The sequence below is a fragment of the Babylonia areolata genome, chromosome 1 (assembly GCF_041734735.1).
Source record: "Babylonia areolata isolate BAREFJ2019XMU chromosome 1, ASM4173473v1, whole genome shotgun sequence".
Lineage (NCBI taxonomy): Eukaryota > Metazoa > Mollusca > Gastropoda > Neogastropoda > Buccinidae > Babylonia > Babylonia areolata.
The window spans coordinates 95,179-115,264 of NC_134876.1; the positions used below are offsets into that span (position 1 = coordinate 95,179).

At 43.3% G+C, this 20,086-nt stretch overlaps 1 protein-coding gene across 3 annotated transcripts; it reads left to right on the plus strand.

Moving 5' to 3' along the window:
* Positions 1-523: 523 nt before the first annotated feature.
* LOC143294431 (uncharacterized) lies at positions 524-17,378 on the plus strand. Of its 3 annotated transcripts, none has more exons than XM_076605995.1 (3): positions 524-720; positions 13,788-15,113; positions 15,930-17,378. In XM_076605995.1, the coding sequence occupies exons 2-3, from the start codon at positions 14,880-14,882 to the stop codon at positions 17,151-17,153; spliced, it is 1,458 nt and encodes a 485-aa protein (XP_076462110.1). In that variant the 5' UTR covers positions 524-720; positions 13,788-14,879; the 3' UTR covers positions 17,154-17,378. The 3 variants fall into 3 exon arrangements, with proteins under 3 accessions (XP_076462110.1, XP_076462007.1, XP_076462051.1); XM_076605892.1 differs by having other exon boundaries at positions 526-720; positions 15,918-17,378; XM_076605936.1 differs by lacking the exon at positions 524-720 and adding an exon at positions 2,742-2,761 and having other exon boundaries at positions 15,918-17,378.
* The last annotated feature ends 2,708 nt before the right edge of the window (positions 17,379-20,086 follow it).

Genomic DNA, 20,086 nt, shown 5'->3' on the forward strand with positions numbered 1-20,086 from the left:
CATCCGCATATACACATACACACACATGCGCGCGGTCGCGCACGTGCACAAACAGAAAAGGAGGGAGAGGTACAGAAAACACGCACGCCAAACCGCACACAAACAAATCAAAGAGACATGAAAGACCCGACTGACATGACATATGTCAGAGGCGACAACTGATCAAACTTGTAGATGAGCACGCGCACAGCACCAACCTATTGTCTCAGCCCTCCGATACTGCTACTACTACTCTCTCTCTCTCTCTCTCTCTCTCTCTATATATATATATATATATATATATAAAGAATAAACCAACACCACCACTAACTAATGCCAAATCACGCCAGTACTGCCTACCTGGCCTCTGAGACAACCGATCCACCCCACACTCCCACCCCACCCCCACCCCCCCCCCGGCCACCAATCGGAGACAAAGACAGGGAACTTCTTGGCGATCCACTCCACACTCCCACCCCCACCCCCCGGCCACCAATCGGAGACAGAGACAGGGAACAGGGCACAGGGCCTTCTTGGGCCTCCCGCCGACTAGCTAGGTAGGTAGCAGATCTTATCAACGTCAGGTGTCATGAACAGCTCGCTCCGTCCCCCGGTCCGCTTAGTAGTATTGCTTTGTGGCCTGAACCATCCAGTCTGCAGGGAATTGTTTGGTCGTCACCTGAACTCGTATCGCTGTCTATACCTCCGCGTCGTCTGTTCGGGGCTGACTGGTCCTGAGAGGTTGGTTTCAGAACTATCAATGGCCTGTCTGTTCGTTTGTCGAGTGACTGTCAGTTCCTTGTATTGGTTTGTGATTGTAATGTTGATACTGTGTTAAGTATTTTAAGGCTGGAAACGAAATGAAACGGGTTTATTCGTGTGTTCGTGTCGACCTGGGTGAGTTTCGTTATTGTCAACACGCCACGTGTATTCTTTTTTTGTTTGTTTTTTGTTTGTTTGTTTTATTTTATTTATCTCGCTCTCTCTCTCTCTCGCTCTCGCTCTCTCTCTTATTTTTTATTTTTTTTATTTTTTTTACTCCAGATAAGTCCAAAGATTACGGTCAATTGTATCGAAATATAGAAACTGGCTAGATGTTTTATCTGTTTAGAATGTCAAATATGGATCTTTCCTGGTCCTACAGAGAGTTGTATTTTTGGAGTTGGGATTGTTTGTACATGATCGATGATACTGCTAGCTTTTCTGGATTTCGATGATTCCATCGAGGAACCTGAACATTAACTGGTGTATGATTTTGCTGTCAATCGGAATTCATAAAGTTTGTTCTAGGAAAGTTTAAAGCCTCAGCAGCCGGATTCCCTAAAAAAAAAAAAAAAACGCAGAAAATGATTTTATGCTGAAATAGACCGTTTTGTTTCTCCAGATTGATACGTGTGGACACAGCCAGAAATACGATAGAAGTTTGCTCCCTTTCCTTGCGGTTGAAACAAATGCAGGACTGTGGAAACCGTTTTAGTGAAGGGAATTTCAAAGCCAAATCATGGCTCGGGTGTAGAGTTGAATGAGATACGTAAATTTTATTCTGTGGGGCATTACCTGGTCTGTGTGTGTGTGTATGTGTGTATGTGTGTGTGTGTGTGTGTGTGTGTGTGTGTGTGCTCAAGTTTTAAGTCTTTTCCCTTTAAGTAATATTAGATGGAGCGTGGTGTTATATGTGGTTGTGTGTGTGTGTTTGTGTGTGTGTGTGTGTGCGTGTGTGTGTGTGTGTGTGTGTCTGTCTGTCTGTCTGTGTCTCTGTGTGTGAGTACGCAGAGGTAGATATGCGTATGTACGTCTGTATATATATATATCTATATATCTATATATCTATATATATATATATATATATATATATATATGCACACAATTATCTGTTACTTGTATGGCTGTCAGTCTGCATTGGAGATAATTATAAATATTTGTATTTCTCTTTGTATTTGTGTGTGTGTTAGTGTGTGTGTGTGTATGTTAGTGTGTGTGTGTGTGTGTGTGTGTGTGTGTGTGTGTGTACCTTGATTTGTTAAATATGTTTGTTTGTATGTTTGTTTGTTTGTTTGTTTGTTTGATTTTTTTTTTTTTTTAAATCATACCTTTCTCAAATCAGAATTTCCTTGTGTTGCTCAGTTAATATTTTATTCAAATGGTTGCGAAAATGTCAGTACAACAAACAGTTAATCTGACAATAAATGGTTTCAGTCAGTCAGTGTGTGTGTGCCTGTCTGTCTGTGTTTCTTTGCCTGTGTCTGTGTCTCTGTGTGTTTCTGTGTCTGTGACTCTGAATATGTGTGTGTGTGTGTTCGTGCGTGTGTGTGTGTGTGTGTTCGTGCGTGCGTGTGTGTGTGTGTGTGTGTGTTATGACTGTCTGTTTGAGATGTATGTTGATCCCAAAGCGTTACAGGTTTCTGTGGAGTTTGCTTAATGGAACAAAGTATTTCCAATTTTGTGAAGACTTTGCAGGTATGCTTAATGGAACAAAGTATTTCCAATTTTGTGAAGACTTTGCAGGTTTGCTTAATGGAACAAAGTATTTCCAATTTTGTGAAGACTTTGCAGGTATGCTTAATGGAACAAAGTATTTCCAATTTTGTGAAGACTTTGCATGTATGCTTAATGGAACAAAGTATTTCCAATTTTGTGAAGACTTTGCAGGTGACAAAGTATTTCCAACTTTGTGAAGACTTTGCAGGTATGCTTAATGGAACAAAGTATTTCCAACTTTGTGAAGATTTTGCAGGTTTCCTCAATGGAACAAAGTATTTCCAACTTTGTGAAGATTTTGCAGGTATGCAAAACTGTTAAACGCTGGGTAGTTTCTCTGTTTTATTTTATGGCATGTGGTATTTTACTTTATGGCATGTGATGTTTTATTTTATGGCATGTGGTATTTTACTTTATGGCATGTGGTATTTACTTTATGGCATGTGATATTTACTTTATGGCATGTGGTATTTACTTTATGGCATGTGATGTTTTTGGTTGGTTTTTTTGTTTGTTTTTTGTTTTTAGTTGTTTTGTTTTTTTGTTTTGTTTTGTTTTTCCCTTGTACACAAGGTTATATTTTGACTTTTCACGACATCAATGTGATTCAACATTCACATAGCAAAACATTTAGTCCATCAATAATCATCGAAAAAAAAGAAGAAAAAAAACATTAATCTGTTGAGACACAAGGGTTTTTTCAATATGATAATACTTATAATAGTAATAATAAGATGAAGAACAATAACAAATAATAAAGAACAAGATAAACAAGATACCAAATGTCACATCATGGCATGTATACATGTTGAAATAGCTTCAAGGAGCACCAGTTGTTGTTGTTTTTGTTTGTTGTTGCTGTTTTTATAAAGTATGTTATTAAAGGATTGTTATAATTATGTTATCCATTACCTGTGGCAGCTTACTTCTTTTATCAAAATTGATGTACAAACATGTCAAATTTTGCAGTATATTCATTTCTAGTATTGTTAAAAATTCTATCAAACATCCATCATTCATATACTGTATTATGATGGCAGTTTTCATTTTACTCAATGTTCTATTGCCAACACAGAGTATGGTAGCCATTTTTTAACAAAATCACAGTAATTCATTTCCATTGTGTGTATATGCTTTTCTAACTTGTATCTATACTTGAGGTCAAGCAGGAATGCTTGCAGAGTTGGTTTTATTTGATTGATTCTACTCCTGTGTATAAAAAATTTTGCCCATAATAACATTAAATCTAAAGTATCATCCATTGTATTTTTATCATCAGTTCCAAACAATGCCAATTCAAAGTTCAATGACAGTCGTTCACAGTTTTCACATTTCTCTCTCAATAGCTTATTAAGGTTTGCGTAACTGGACAAAACCATAAATAATGTTGCACTGTGTCTTTTTCAATATAACAGAAATTGCATTTGTCATCGTCAACTACACCCATGTTTTTTAGAACAATATTTGATACTAAAATTCCATGACATATTCTAAGCTGAAACCATTTCATCTTTATTTCTTTGATTCTATTTATCTTTTTCAATGTTTTCTTCCAGTCAATCTGTGTACCTAACCTATTTTCCCATTTCATAAAAGCTTTCATATAAAAAATTTCGTTTTTCTCCAAGATTATATCGTAATAAATCCGTGTTCCCTTTTTTACCCCACAAATGGTTTTTAACGCCTTACTATTTTCATTGTTGTGATGATTCTCTAATATTATATTTCTTTTTCTGATGTATTCTTTGATTGATTGAATGCAACTAAGGTAATTTAGGTAATTCGTTCTTATTCCCCACTTCTTAAAAAAGTCTTCCTGCCTTAAAAACTGGCAGTTTTCATCCAGAATATCACGCACGAAAAATGCATTTTTTGCAGTCCAGTTCTTAAAATGAAAAGGATTGTTGTCGATTCTAAATTTAGCATTGAAAAAGATGGGTTCAGCTAATAACTCTTTACTGTTATCTAGTTCAGTGTGTGTGTTGAAATTGTCATAAGCTTTCATAACGTCTTTCCAAAAGTTATTATAATTATCTTTTAAGAACCTCTTTGAGCCATAACAGTTTAACCTAGCTATTTCCGGGCAAGTGGTTTGTAATATTCTTTTCCATTTGAAATTTCCTACATAGAGTTTCCTTACCCAGGACAGTTTCAGTGCTTGTATAAATGCGTGTATGTTTGGTAATCCAATGCCCCCATTTTCAATACTGTGAACTGAGTGTATTCGTTTTATTTTGTCCGGCTTCTTGTCCCATACAAATTCAAAACACATATTCTGAAGTTTTTTAATTTCACTGTCTGGTGGGTTTGGTAACAACATCCACAGGTACACTAGTTTAGACAGTATGAGGGATTTTAATATAGCTACCCTTCCTAGTGGTGTACACGATCGTTTAGACCAAATCTTGAATAAATTTCTAACTTCCATTAGTTTGTCTTCTACGTTAAATTCTGTCAAGTGTGATAGATCATTCATAAACCAAATGCCAAGGATTTTAAATTTCTTAGGATTCCAATTCATACGTTTTTCTGTTAAATACTTTACATTTGAATTCTTATTTCTACCTAACCATACATTAACTGTTTTTTCAATATTTAATTTTAAACCTGAAATTTCTTCAAAAGAATTTAATGTATCAAATAACTTATTGTAAGATTTTCTATCTCCGTCAAGCGTGAATGAAGTGTCATCTGCAAACTGGCTTATTTTGAATTCTATGTCTGAAATCTGTATCCCTTTAATTTCTTCATCTTCCCGAATTTTACACGCTAGTATCTCTGCACACAATACAAATAAATATGGTGATAGTGGATCCCCTTGTCTACACCCTCTGCCTATGGGGAAGCTTCGAGACCTTTTTCCGTTAACTATCACATAGGCTTTGATATTATTATAAAAGGTATGTATCCATTGACTAATATCCTTTCCAAAACCAAACGCTTTCAGAACATTTTGAATATAATTCCAATTGACAGAGTCAAAGGCTTTCTCAAAGTCTATGGAGACTAAAAGACCAGGCAGATTTCTTTTTTCTAGGTAGTTTATCATGTCGTACAATGTTCGTATATTGTCTCCTATGTACCGTCCTGCTATAAACCCTGTCTGGTCCTCGTGAATAAGTTTTGGTAATACTGGTTTCATCCGGTTTGCAATACAAGTTGACCCAATTTTATAAGTGACATTAAGGAGAGAAATTGGTCGCCAGTTTGTTAAGTATTCCCTAGGTTTATCCCCCTTCGGTAAACACATTACAAGTCCTTCTTTTTGTGTGATAGACATTTCCCCTTTAGTAAAGCCTTCATTTAGTGATCGAATTACAAAATCTCCTAGCTGTCTCCAAAAGAACTTAAAAAAATTAACAGTCATTCCGTCAGTTCCTGGGCTTTTGTCGTTTTGCATGTTTTTTAATGCTTGTGAAGCTTCTTCTTTACTTATCAGTCCCTCTAATTCGTCAGATTCGTCTTTATTCAATGTGATGTTTTACTTTATGGCATGTGGTATTTACTTTATGGCATGTGATATTTACTTTGATTTGCTGCTTCAATCGCTGTCCTTTATTGTCATGAAAATGTAATAACAATGATAATGATTCATAACTTTTCTTTGTCATGAAAATGTAATAACAATGATAATGATTCATAACTTTTCTTTGTCATGAAAATGTAATAACAATGATAATGATTCATAACTTTTCTTTGTCATGAAAATGTAATAATAATGATAATGATTCATAACTTTTCTTTGTCATGAAAATGTAATAATAATGATAATGATTCATAACTTTTCTTTGTCATGAAAATGTAATAATAATGATAATGATTCATAACTTTTCTTTGACATGAAAATGTAATAACAATGATAATGATTCATAACTTTTCTCTGTCATGAAAATGGAATAATAATGATAATGATTCATAACTTTTCTTTGAAAATGTAATAATAATGATAATGATTCATAACTTTTCTTTGAAAATGTAATAATAATGATAATGATTCATAACTTTTCTTTGAAAATGTACATCGAAGATATTGACTGGATTGTATTGTTGTTGTTTTTGTTGTCATGAAAATGTACATCAAAGATACTGACTGGATGGTTGTGCTATTGTTGTTGTTAATCTGCATTATCCAAAGAATTCCAGTAAGGATCACAATATAAGAAAAAATCGACTGTTTCAACTGGAGAGAAAAAAAAATTGCATATGTGACGAGACATCCGTGACAGTGGACATGAAACTGTCATAAACCACACTCTCAATCATGTTGTTGTGAACTCTCACACCCTAGTCTCCAACACACACACACACACACACACACACACACACACACACACACACACACACCGCCTACTTCAACCCCTTCTTTTCCAAAACCACCCGTTTCATGCACATATCCTGGGAATGGATGAAGTATCCACCCGTTCTTGACGACACGTTTGACTGACCAAGCGTGGCACAGAACGCTACCTGTACAACTAATGACTTGCACGGCTGACTGATTATGGCGCGCGCACCTTTAAAAACAGGTGATACGGACCAAACTGGTGACGGTATGCTCATGGTATAATTGTTCAGCTCATGGCACTGTATAATTGTTCAGCTCAGAGTACTGTATAATTGTTCAGTTGTCTGCTCATAGTACCGTATAATTATTATCTTTCAGTGGTGAAACAATTATCAGGTGTTCAGATTGCTTTTATTTCTAGTTTCACTAGGGAACGGTGGTCTGATGGTTTTCAGGAATGCAAAATATAAATTATGTGAGGTTTTCTTTCTTTGTTGTGGGAAAATCAACCAGAGAAAGAGAGACAGACAGACAGACAGGCATGCAGGCAGACAGACAGACAGACAGAAGGGTGGCGGTGGGGGGTGGGGGGCCAGGAGTGGCTGGGAGGTAGAGAGGGAGGGCCGAGGAACAGAACGAGAAGGGGGTGGGGGGTGGGGGGCCAGGAGTGGCTGGGAGGTAGAAAGGGAGGGCCGAGGAACAGAACGAGAAGGTGGTGGGGGGCGAGGAGTGGCTGGGAGGTAGAAAGGGAGGGCCGAGGAACAGAACGAGAAGGGGGTGGGGGGTGGGGGGTGGGGGGCCAGGAGTGGCTGGGAGGTAGAAAGGGAGGGCCGAGGAACAGAACGAGAAGGGGGTGGGGGTGGGGGGTGGGGGGCCAGGAGTGGCTGGGAGGTAGAAAGGGAGGGCCGAGGAACAGAACGAGAAGGGGGTGGGGGGTGGGTGGGTGGGGGGCCAGGAGTGGCTGGGAGGTAGAGAGGGAGGGCCGAGGAACAGAAAGAGAACGGGGGTGGGGGGTGGGGGGCGAGGAATGGCTGGGAGGTAGAAAGGGAGGGCCGAGGAACAGAACGAGAAGGGAGTGGGGGGTGGGGGTAGGGGGCCAGGAGTGGCTGGGAGGTAAAAAGGGAGGGCCGAGGAACAGAACGAGAAGGGGGTGGGGGGTGGGGGGTGGGGGCGAGGAGTGGCTGGGAGGTAGAGAGGGAGGGCCGAGGAACAGAACGAGAAGGGGGTGGGGGGTGGGGGTAGGGGGCCAGGAGTGGCTGGGAGGTAGAGAGGGAGGGCCGAGGAACAGAACGAGAAGGGGGTGGGGGTGGGGGGCCAGGAGTGGCTGGGAGGTAGAGAGGGAGGGCCGAGGAACAGAACGAGAAGGGGGGGTGGGAGTGGCTGGGAGGTAGAGAGGGAGGGCCGAGGAACAGAACGAGAAGGGGGTGCCGAGGAACAGAACGAGAAGGGGGTGGGGGGTGGGGGGTGGGGGGCCAGGAGTGGCTGGGAGGTAGAGAGGGAGGGCCGAGGAACAGAACGAGAAGGGGGTGGGGGTGGGGGGCCAGGAGTGGCTGGGAGGTAGAAAGGGAGGGCCGAGGAACAGAAAGAGAAGGGGGTGTGCGGCTGGGGTGCTAGAATACATAAGAATCAATCACGCACGGTATCAAGGTAGGAAAATAATATCCAGGGTAGATACACTGTATTTAGGACAACTCTTTCGCTAAGTACCCCCGGTGCATTTTCTTTCGAGATCGATATTTACAGGAATATTTTTAAAACTGATAATCGATCAATAATTTTCAATTCAAGATAAGCACTTTTATCTGTTTATCTGTCTTTTTTCTAAAACATTTCCCGAACCTTTCCCAAAATCAGTCCCTGTCTGGACGCCTGGAACGGAAGAGCTTAAAAACTCTGTGAGCTCTCAACAAACAGCAACTAAAAGACGTGTGACTCCTTTCTGCTGCGACACTGAAACGAAGTGCATTCCGTGGGCAGAACGCCACCCAGTCTTTCTGCACAGTGTCTTCTGGCATTCTACACGGCATGATGACACCCTCCTTCTTTCCCCCACACCCCTGTCCGTATTTCTTCCTGTCTACCCCTTCCACCTCTCCTCTCTCTCTCTCTGTCTCTCTCTGTCCCGTTCAGCTTAGCAGGATAACCAAAACCGGCGATTAACTGACGCAGTCTGCGCAAACGCCGCTATCAATAATCGTTGTTAAATTTAATACTAATAGCCATGACCAACTGATTTCCAAGATTCCTCTGTAATCAGTAGTATCAGCTGAAATACACATTTCACTGTCGAACTTCATATCCAAATTGTATCCATTTTGGTACTAAGTGTACCAATTTATAAGCACAGACTTTAGAGGCTGTGTGTTACCCCCTTTAAACATGTATCTAGGAAACTAAACGTCTTTGTTTTACCTGTGTCTCCTCACAGTCGCTTGATCTCTGAGGAAAAAAACACTTTTGTGTAGAGATAAAAGTATATATATATATATATATATATATATATATATATATATATATAAATGGGGGAGGGGAGGAAGAGAGACATAGACAGAAAGACAAAGACACAAGCTGACTGGTGATTGTTATGTATGAAATGATAAAACATGTTGCGACAAAACGTAATATTATAGGTTGTTTATGTAATACACACACACACACACACACACACACACACACACACACACACACTGTGTGTATATAGCCATGCAAGGAAGGTTGGGGATGGGGGAGGGAGAGAGATAGAGGGAGGGGAGGGAACTCGCAAAGCGGACCTCACGGCTCGTATATCACACATTCTGCGGCAGCGGACGTGTTTACTCAATGTTACGTGCAGATAAACACGCTCTCCAGTGACTGAATGTTCACTGTGCGTGATGTCTGTGTCCTACTAGGTGGTGGATTAATGCCTTCTGCCTGCAGGCAAAACACCTATTTTACCTGGCGGGTTCAGGTGACCCCAGTAATCAACATGATCACACACCTACCCCACTACACCTGCAATCCGTGGCTTCTGACCTCGGTCACCAGCTCGCCCGGCATGGGTTTATCCTCGGCTTGCTTAACAGACAAAAACTAACAGCAGATTAACAGGCAGATTGGCTAACTACCAGACAGACTGACAGACAGATCGACAGAGATATTCACAGTCAGAATCATATAATAGACATGCAATAGATAGATTGGCAGACTTTTTTTCTTTTTTCTTTTTCTACAAACTTACATATTGGACTGACAGTTACAATATGAAGATTAAGACAGGTGGAGAGACTGGTAGGCAGACTTTGAGGAACACATGCAGATTGACAGATAGACTGACAGGCAGACTGACAAACATACTGACAGGCAGACTGACAGAAAGACTTACAGGCAGACTGCTAGGCAGATTGACAGGCAGACTGGCAGACATACATACAGATAAACTGACAGACTAACGGATGGGCTGACGGGCAGACTGACCGATTGGCGGGCAAATTGAGAAGAAGACTGACAGACAGACTGATAGATGACTAAACTGACAGGCAGCGGTGCAGCAGTCAGAACATACAATATAATACACACGGTGCACCAGTCAGGACATACAACATAATACACACGGTGCACCAGTCAGAACATACAACATAATACACACGGTGCTGGCACCAGTCAGAACATACAATATAATACACACGGTGCACCAGTCAGAACATACAATATAATACACACGGTGCACCAGTCAGAACATACAACATAATACACACGGTGCACCAGTCAGGACATACAATATAATACACACGGTGCACCAGTCAGAACATACAACATAATACACACGGTGCACCAGTCAGAACATACAATATAATACACATGGTGCACCAGTCAGAACATACAATATAATACACACGATGCACCAGTCAGGACATACAACATAATACACACGATGCTGGCACCAGTCAGGACATACAACATAATACACACGGTGCACCAGTCAGAACATACAATATAATACACACGATGCACCAGTCAGAACATACAATATAATACACACGGTGCACCAGTCAGAACATACAATATAATACACACGATGCTGGCACCAGTCAGAACATACAATATAATACACACAGTGCACCAGTCAGAACATACAATATAATACACACGATGCTGGCACCAGTCAGAACATACAATATAATACACACAGTGCACCAGTCAGAACATACAATATAATACACACGATGCACCAGTCAGAACATACAATATAATACACACGGTGCTGGCACCAGTCAGAACATACAATATAATACACACGATGCACCAGTCAGAACATACAATATAATACACACGGTGCACCAGTCAGAACATACAATATAATACACACGATGCACCAGTCAGAACATACAATATAATACACACGGTGCACCAGTCAGAACATACAATATAATACACACGGTGCACCAGTCAGGACATACAATATAATACACACGATGCACCAGTCAGAACATACAATATAATACACACGGTGCACCAGTCAGAACATACAATATAATACACACGGTGCACCAGTCAGAACATACAATATAATACACACGGTGCTGGCACCAGTCAGAACATACAATATAATACACACGGTGCTGGCACCAGTCAGAACATACAATATAATACACACGGTGCACCAGTCAGAACATACAACATAATACACACGGTGCACCAGTCAGAACATACAATATAATACACACGGTGCTGGCACCAGTCAGAACATACAACATAATACACACGGTGCTGGCACCAGTCAGAACATACAATATAATACACATGGTGCACCAGTCAGAACATACAATATAATACACACGATGCACCAGTCAGGACATACAACATAATACACACGATGCTGGCACCAGTCAGGACATACAACATAATACACACGGTGCACCAGTCAGAACATACAACATAATACACACGGTGCTGGCACCAGTCAGAATATACAATATAATACACACGATGCACCAGTCAGAACATACAATATAATACACACGGTGCTGGCACCAGTCAGGACATACAATATAATACACACGGTGCACCAGTCAGAACATACAACATAATACACACGGTGCTGGCACCAGTCAGAATATACAATATAATACACACGATGCACCAGTCAGAACATACAACATAATACACACGGTGCTGGCACCAGTCAGAATATACAATATAATACACACGATGCACCAGTCAGAACATACAACATAATACACACGGTGCTGGCACCAGTCAGGACATACAATATAATACACACGGTGCACCAGTCAGAACATACAACATAATACACACGGTGCTGGCACCAGTCAGAATATACAATATAATACACACGATGCACCAGTCAGAACATACAACATAATACACACGGTGCACCAGTCAGAACATACAATATAATACACACGGTGCACCAGTCAGAACATACAATATAATACACACGGTGCTGGCACCAGTCAGAACATACAATATAATACACACGGTGCACCAGTCAGAACATACAATATAATACACACGGTGCTGGCACCAGTCAGAACATACAATATAATACACACGGTGCACCAGTCAGAACATACAACATAATACACACGGTGCTGGCACCAGTCAGAATATACAATATAATACACATGGTGCAGCAGTCAGGACATACAATATAATACACACGGTGCACCAGTCAGAACATACAACATAATACACACAGTGCACCAGTCAGAACATACAACATAATACACACGGTGCTGGCACCAGTCAGGACATACAATATAATACACACGGTGCACCAGTCAGAACATACAACATAATACACACGGTGCTGGCACCAGTCAGGACATACAATATAATACACACGGTGCACCAGTCAGAACATACAACATAATACACACAGTGCACCAGTCAGAACATACAATATAATACACACGGTGCACCAGTCAGAACATACAATATAATACACACGGTGCACCAGTCAGAACATACAATATAATACACACGGTGCTGGCACCAGTCAGAACATACAATATAATACACACGGTGCTGGCACCAGTCAGAACATACAATATAATACACACGGTGCTGGCACCAGTCAGAACATACAATATAATACACACGGTGCTGGCGTCAGCAGACATGCACAGTTCCTGCCTGACCTGTTGTCTTCAGCACAGAAAACAGATGGGACGGCTTCCAAGTCACACTGACCTGAAGGGCCCTAAGATATGTATCAGTTCGATCACCGCTTATCAAAGTCCACCGGCTGCCACTCGATCGTTTGCCCCGGTCTTCTTCTTCTGCTCCACTATGCTTTACGCATATCTCGGTATCGGTCTGGTGGGGACAGGGTGGAGATTTTTCCGATGTCCCGGGTCAACCTATGTGCAGACCTGTTTGTACATGAAACCCCATTCGTGTGTATACGCAAGCCGAAGTTCAAATATGCACGTAATCCATAGCGTTCGGTGGGTTATGGAAACAACATACCCAGCATGCGCACCTCGGAAAACGGAGGGGTACATGAACAACACGGTCATAAAATGTTGCAAGTCTGTCTGAATGTGTATGTTTGTGTGCCTGAAACCTGGTTGAATGACACAGGAAATGTATGAGGAACGCCCTGTAATGGCAGCCGTCAGTTGGCTCTAACCACGGAGTCAGCCTTTTGTGCAAATGACTGTGTATTTGTAGAGCACTTAGAGCTTGGTCTCCGACCGAGGATAAGCGCTAATTCATTCATAAATCACCATGATTTGATGTAATCTTCTTCTTCTTCTTTTGACTCAACGTCTTCCTTCTTTTCTTCTCCCTTTTTTTTTCTTTTCTTCTCATTCTCTATCATTTTTTTTCTTTTTCCTCTTGTAGTTTTTCTTCTTCGTCACCTTCGGCTTCGAAAACAAAGGGATCGCAGAAGTAGCTAAAGTTTGACTTGCAGACAAAGACGAGAACTGTTGAAAAATGAATAATAGGGGGGAAAAAACAGCAAATAAATTAAGTTTTCGAAGCATATAGCTTCTAATCCTGTGCCATTACACTAGCTGTGTTTTGTTCTTTGCAGGGCTGCAATGGAACACTGGCCGCAGTCCATGCAGTGAATGACAACAGATCTCAATGATAAACGCGGCCCGGTGGTATCGTCACGTCAGTTCAGCCTTCAGCTGTGGTCAACGTGGCAAGGACTAGGAAACGACTGAGGAGTAAAGGAAAGAGAGAGAAGGTCATCGTCATCGATCAGGACCGCCCCTCGGAACGCCAGAAGGACAAACAGGAGACACCTTCCTCCCCATCTCCCTTTTCCCCCAGAACGCCATACAAACCTCGCTCCCGGACATGTATCACGACTCGAACAACGCAACCAAGACCCAATCCCTGATCAGCTTGACCTCAGTGGCTTTTGGCATGTCGTAAAACCCCACGTGGCTTTTTGCCACATGTCGTAAAACCCCACGTGGCTTTTTGCCACATGTCGTAAATTCCCACTTCAAGCGTCACTGACTGAACGACACCTGAACCATCACCAGCCTACAACCACCGACTTAGCATTGTTCAGACAATGACCAAACTACAATAATCTGTGAAATACTAATCTGTGAAAAATATGTAGTAATTTGAAAACATCAAATACGGATCATGTCCTGTTGATGTTGTTTTCTAGCTTATACCTGATTTTGCCATCATCACTGGATGAAAAATAAAAACGGATTCTTGTAATAACAAACCCACTACGTCCATTCAGTCTTAAAACTTGGTTAAAGCAATAAGGACTAGGACTCGCACAGCAAACTTATAGTTCTGTTGTTATTTTCTCCGCCCAGGAACCAATGATATCAGCTCTCTCAATAAACGACCTAACCCTCCAACCCACTAATCAATTCATAAATCAATAAACTGATACACGGGCCCCACACTCAGGACTTTGGCTAACTTAGCGCTCTCTCTCTCTCTCTCTCTCTCTCTCTCTCTCTCTCCACACAAACTCATCAATGATCCTAACCTCCCATCCATCAATAAATACACAAACATATATTTATATCAAAAAGAGACTTTGCTTTGGCTCACTCCACAAATCCAGCAATGGCTTAATACTTTGCCATCAAATCAATCCATGAATAAACAATCTACAAGAAAAGAGCAGCGCAGCCCTTGAAGGATGCAGCCCAAAGCGAGGAGCGCCCAGCAAGCCGCCAGCCGTGCAGCCCTGCAGTCCAGGCTGGCCAAGACGCAGAGCGACGCCATGAAGGAGATGCAGGCCTGGGCGCGCAGGGCGGACGAGCCCAGCACGTGCTGTCACGTGACCCGCATGTCCGGTCAGCTGACCGAGAACGTCACTGAGGAGAGAATGCTGAGAGCCAAGCTGTGGGAGCTGTCCAAGGAGCGTTACAAGGTATGTGTTTGTGTGTGTGTGTGGGTGTGTGTGGGTGTGTGTGTGTGTGACCATTTTGTTTACTTACCCGCCATGTAGGCAGCCAAACTCCGGGGTGGTCACGCTGTATATGTTCTTGTTTCTTGGAATACAGGATCTTTAACGTGCGTATTTGATCTTCTGCATGCGTAGACACACGAAGGGGGTTCAGGCATTAGCAGGTCTGCACATGTATTGACCTGAGAGATCGGAAAAATCTCCACCCTTTTTCCGCCAGGCGCCGTTACCGAGATTCGAACGCGGGGCCCTCAGATTGAAAGTCCTACGCTTTAACCACTCGGCTATTGCGCCCATATATATATATATATATATATATATATATGTGTGTGTGTGTGTGTGTGTGTGTGTGTGACAGACTGACAAGCTTACATTTGGGCCAATAGCATAGTGAGAGCTGTGTGAGCAATGGTTTCTCCATGACAATTGGATCTCATTTACAGCTTAGTCTTTTATGAAGGACTATGACTCTCAAACTAGGAGGCAAGACTGCACTGGCTCTTAGTGCTGCAGTCTTGGGGGCTACTTGGCCATTGCCGACTGTCCTAAAACCCTCTTGGCCGATAGAGTGGGGATGTAACTTGGGCAAGGCATTCTCCACTGTAATCAAATTCTAGCCCAGGTAGTTTGGACAGCAGTTGCCTCTTCTGCTGTTCTGATGGTCATAGTCGGACACGACTGACTTTTATACAGAGACTTATCTTGCTTTCTGTTATATCACTGAGACCAGATGAGCTGCTCATGCTGTGTTCTGTGTGGTCCATACAGTTCCTGTTGCAGAACGCCTACGAGAAGAAGCTGTTCGCGGACCGCATGCAGCGCAAGACGAGGGCCATGCTGAGGGCCCGTGCCAACAGTGCTGCCACCTTCAGAACTGCAGCACATGCCGCCAAGCCACGCCCCTTCACCACATCCGCCCTCACCCACACACATCCCGCCTTTCCATCCTCCTCGAACAGCCAGTTACGGCAACTGAGTGCGTTCAAAAACCCCAACCAGCTTGGCCTTCGTCGGCCGAGTACGCTCAAAACCGCCCCCCAAGTACGTCCTCAGAGTATGTCGACAAAGAGACATGCACGACCGGTAAGCTCCACAAAAGATGGAGAAGATGGGGACCGTGGTGGACACAGCCTCATACCTGCACGTGCACCAGACTCTTCCCCATCCAGTGACGGCAGGCTGCGCCCACGGCCAGTTCACCTGGTGAAGCGCAGTCCAGAGGAGGCCAGGGAGTGGGTGGGTGCAGTCACGCCACAACACACGGACAATGCTGACTCACAAAACACCGCAAACCCGTTGAAGGAGGTGGAGAGTTCGTGGGTGATGAGCAGGGGCCGGGGGAAGGTGACGCCTGCAGCCACCGCCATTTCCATCCTGCCCCCTGACGCTCCCCGCAGAGGTGATGGTAGGATGGTTCTGGCACCTCTTCAAAACGCTCCAAGCACACCAGGCGCTGTATCAAAGGACGCGACCCGAGCGAAGCCACCATCTGCCCCTCTGTCGGAGACCGCCTCTCGCAACGTTCAGTTCTCCAAGGTGCGTGGAAAGACGTCGGCAGAGGCCGCCCGAGGAACGTCACGGGGACAGAACCAGGTTAGCAGTGCTGGCCCGAAGACCTCCAGGCCCAACCCGCCCGGTGGGTCCACGTGCGGGGCTCTGCCCACCAGACCACCGTCAGGGGCCAACGCGTCTTCCAAACCCACCTCCGCGTCCTCCAAGAGGTCCACGCCACGGACTCCGGGCTCCGCCAGCTTCATAGGCCACAGACGTCGGCTGCTGCACCGGTACGGGACGAGGGTGGAGAGCAAGACTTGGGACCCCCGGTACACCAGCCTGGAGCACAGCCTCATCCCCGTGTCTCATCACCGCCAACACACTGACGTCAACGCCATTGTGCAGAACTTCGAGGCTTTGCACATGCGACCCAAAGTGCAGAAGAAAGATATGAACAAGACAGGGCTCAAGGCCCTCTGCTATATGAACGACCGAGGATTTGTTTTCTGACCGATCTTCTTCGACATCGTGGTATCTCCCTCAAGACTTCGGCCCATTGCCGACAGTGTCGTTCATAGAGATGTTTTGATAAGCAATATGATCAATGTGCGCATGTCAATGTACTTACAGCGACATAAGTCGGGTTTTATGCTCCACACTTGTGTATCGATTACGATCGAATTGTCGAACGTTCTAAGGTGATGGCTTTTTCATTAAAATAGAGAACAAACCGTGTGTTTCAGTTTCCAGAATGAAAGACATGTATCCACTGCTTTGTAAGCACGGCTAAACAACCAAAGTCACATAAAAAAAAGCAAACCACTTGCCACACAAGAGACCCGTTTGTTGTAATGTTCATACCCTGGACATCCTGACAGACCCGAAGGTCCATAGAGGCACAAGGCTGCCTCTGTGACAAAGGATGGCTTCAGTTAATGTTCAAACCAGTTACTCAAGCAGGCGTCACAGCATTTGGACAAATCCATATGCGCTACACCGCATCTGCTAAACAGATGCCTGACCAGCAGCGTAGCCAAACGCGCTTAGCCAGACAAAGAAACGTTCAGCTAGCAAGTGCCCATGAAGCACAGTGAAGTAGACAGTCAGTGATATGTAGACAGTCAGTGATGTGTAGACAGTCAGTGATATGTAGACAGTCAGTGATATGTAGACAGTCAGTGATATGTAGACAGTCAGTGATGTGTCAGACTGTTATCACTGTTAGCTTCAGTCAGTACCTTTCCTCCCTTTACCCCGCCCTCTGGTCAAATAACGTATGATTATGCCAATGACCGTCCAGAGAGACAGCATGTAGCCGAGTGATTAAAGCGTTGGACTTTCAATCTGAGGGTCCCGGGTTGGAATCTCGATGAAGGCACCTGGTGGGTAAAGGGTGGAGATTTTTACGATCTCCCAGGTCAACATATGTGCAGACCTGCTACTGCCTGAACCCCTTCGTGTGTATACGCACACAGATCAAATACGCACGTTAAAGATCCTGTATTCCATGTCAGCGTTCGGTGGGTTATGGAAACAAGAACATACAGCATGCATACCCCGAAAACGGAGTATGGCTGCCTACATGGCGGGTAAATAAACAAAACGGTCATACAAGTAAAATGTTACATGTCTGTCTGAGTGTGCATGTGCATGCCTGAAATCTGATTGAATGACTCAGGAAACGAATGATGAGCGCCTAATGGCAGCCGTCAGTCGGCTCTACCCAGGTAGGCAGCCAGCTGTGCAAATGATCCCGAGTTTGTAAAGCCGCGTTTAGAGCTGGGTCTCTGACCGAGGATATGCGCTGTATAGATATCCATATCAAATGTACATGTATGTTCTAAATACTACCTTGTAAACGCCCAGTATCCAGAGAACCGTTTAAAAACAGTGCGTCGGAAAAAAACCGCATTATTAACCGCCCACCACCGTTTTCGAAAAAGGAAAAGAAAAGTAAATTAGCATGACCTAATGATAATTCAGTTCGCTTTTTATAATCGTGTTTCTTTTACAAAGCAGTACGAATTTAGACCGAGAGCTAGAGATTAAGAACAGAACGCCGACATCAGATGTTGTTGTGTCGTTGAAAATACATGTGAGAGCTCCACGTTGCTCCACGAAAGATTGATGAATGGGAGAAACCGAGAGAAGAGACTTCAGCACACAAACACAGCCATTACATATCTGAATGATGTCCTATTGACATGACCAGTTTAACGACAGTCTTATCAAACATGACAGCAATTGCTCAGACAGATGACCCACACAGCCATTACATATCTGAATGATGTCCTATTGACATCACCAGTTTAACGACAGTCTTATCAAACATGACAGCAATTGCTCAGACAGATGACCCACACAGCCATTACATATCTGAATGATGTCCTATTGACATCACCAGTTTAACGACAGTCTTATCAAACATGACAGCAATTGCTCAGATGATCCACACAGCCATTATATATCTGAATGATGTCCTATTGACATGACCAGTTTAACGACAGTTTTATCAAACATGACAGCAATTGCTCAGACAGATGACCCACTGTATGGTGAAACAATATCAAGGTAGTGGGCTCCCACAAAGGATAAAGTACATTGTGTACAGCCATCCTAAACGTCAGGTTGAAATTTGTGCAAAGAGGGGATGGGGTGGGGGGGGGGGTCGCTTGCCAGGTAGTTCCTAGTAGTGGGCCCGTTTCCTGCTGCTTCCCGTTACACTTTCCAAAAACATAAACTTGTGTGTGTGTGTGTGTGTGTGTGTGTGTGTGTGTGTGTGTGTGTGTGTTTGTGTGAGAATCTTTGTTGTTTTATTGTAAATTTCATGCAGGGTGCACATGTTTGAGTCTGTCTGTATGTCAGTGTGTGTGTGTTTGTGTGTGTGCGTGTGTGTGTGTATGTGTGTGTGCACGCGCTTGCGTGTGTGTGTGCCTGTCTGTATGTTTGTCTGCCCATGTTTGTTTATGTGTGTCTCTCTGTGTGTGAGTGAGTGAGTGTGTGTGTGTGTGTGTGTGTGTGTGTGTGTGTGTGTGTGTGTGTGTGTTTGTGTGTGTGTGTGTGTGTGTGTAAAGGTACATGTGCGAGCATACCTCGATGTGAGAGAGACAGAGACACCGAGAGAGACAGGGAGACAGAGACAGACATAGAGAAACATTATTTAATTCTGAATCAAATCCCCAAAGAAATTTAATGTTAATACATTTCGATTATTGCTTAGATGATCAACCATAGTTCAGATAAGGCTGTTAATGGGCACAGATGTCCACTCTTTCATTCTGGCAAACAGTGTCTCATGAACCGGCTCTTGTACTTCAGTCTTCAGAGCAGAACACATCTCAGATTTCTCTCCAAGTTGCCTAAGGCCTGTAGTGTGGGGTTTGGTCTTTCTGCCGCCGGCATCAGAGGCACATCTCAGATTTCTCTCTTGCCTAAGGCCTGTA

What these genes read in the sequence shown, in the direction of transcription:
- LOC143294431 (XM_076605892.1), top strand. Translation starts at nt 14,880, where the DNA reads ATGCAGCCCAAAGCGAGGAGCGCCCAGCAAGCCGCCAGCCGTGCAGCC. An exon ending in TGTCCAAGGAGCGTTACAAG is followed by an intron (nt 15,114 to 15,917) that starts GTATGTGTTTGT and finishes TGGTCCATACAG; the next exon opens with TTCCTGTTGCAGAACGCCTA.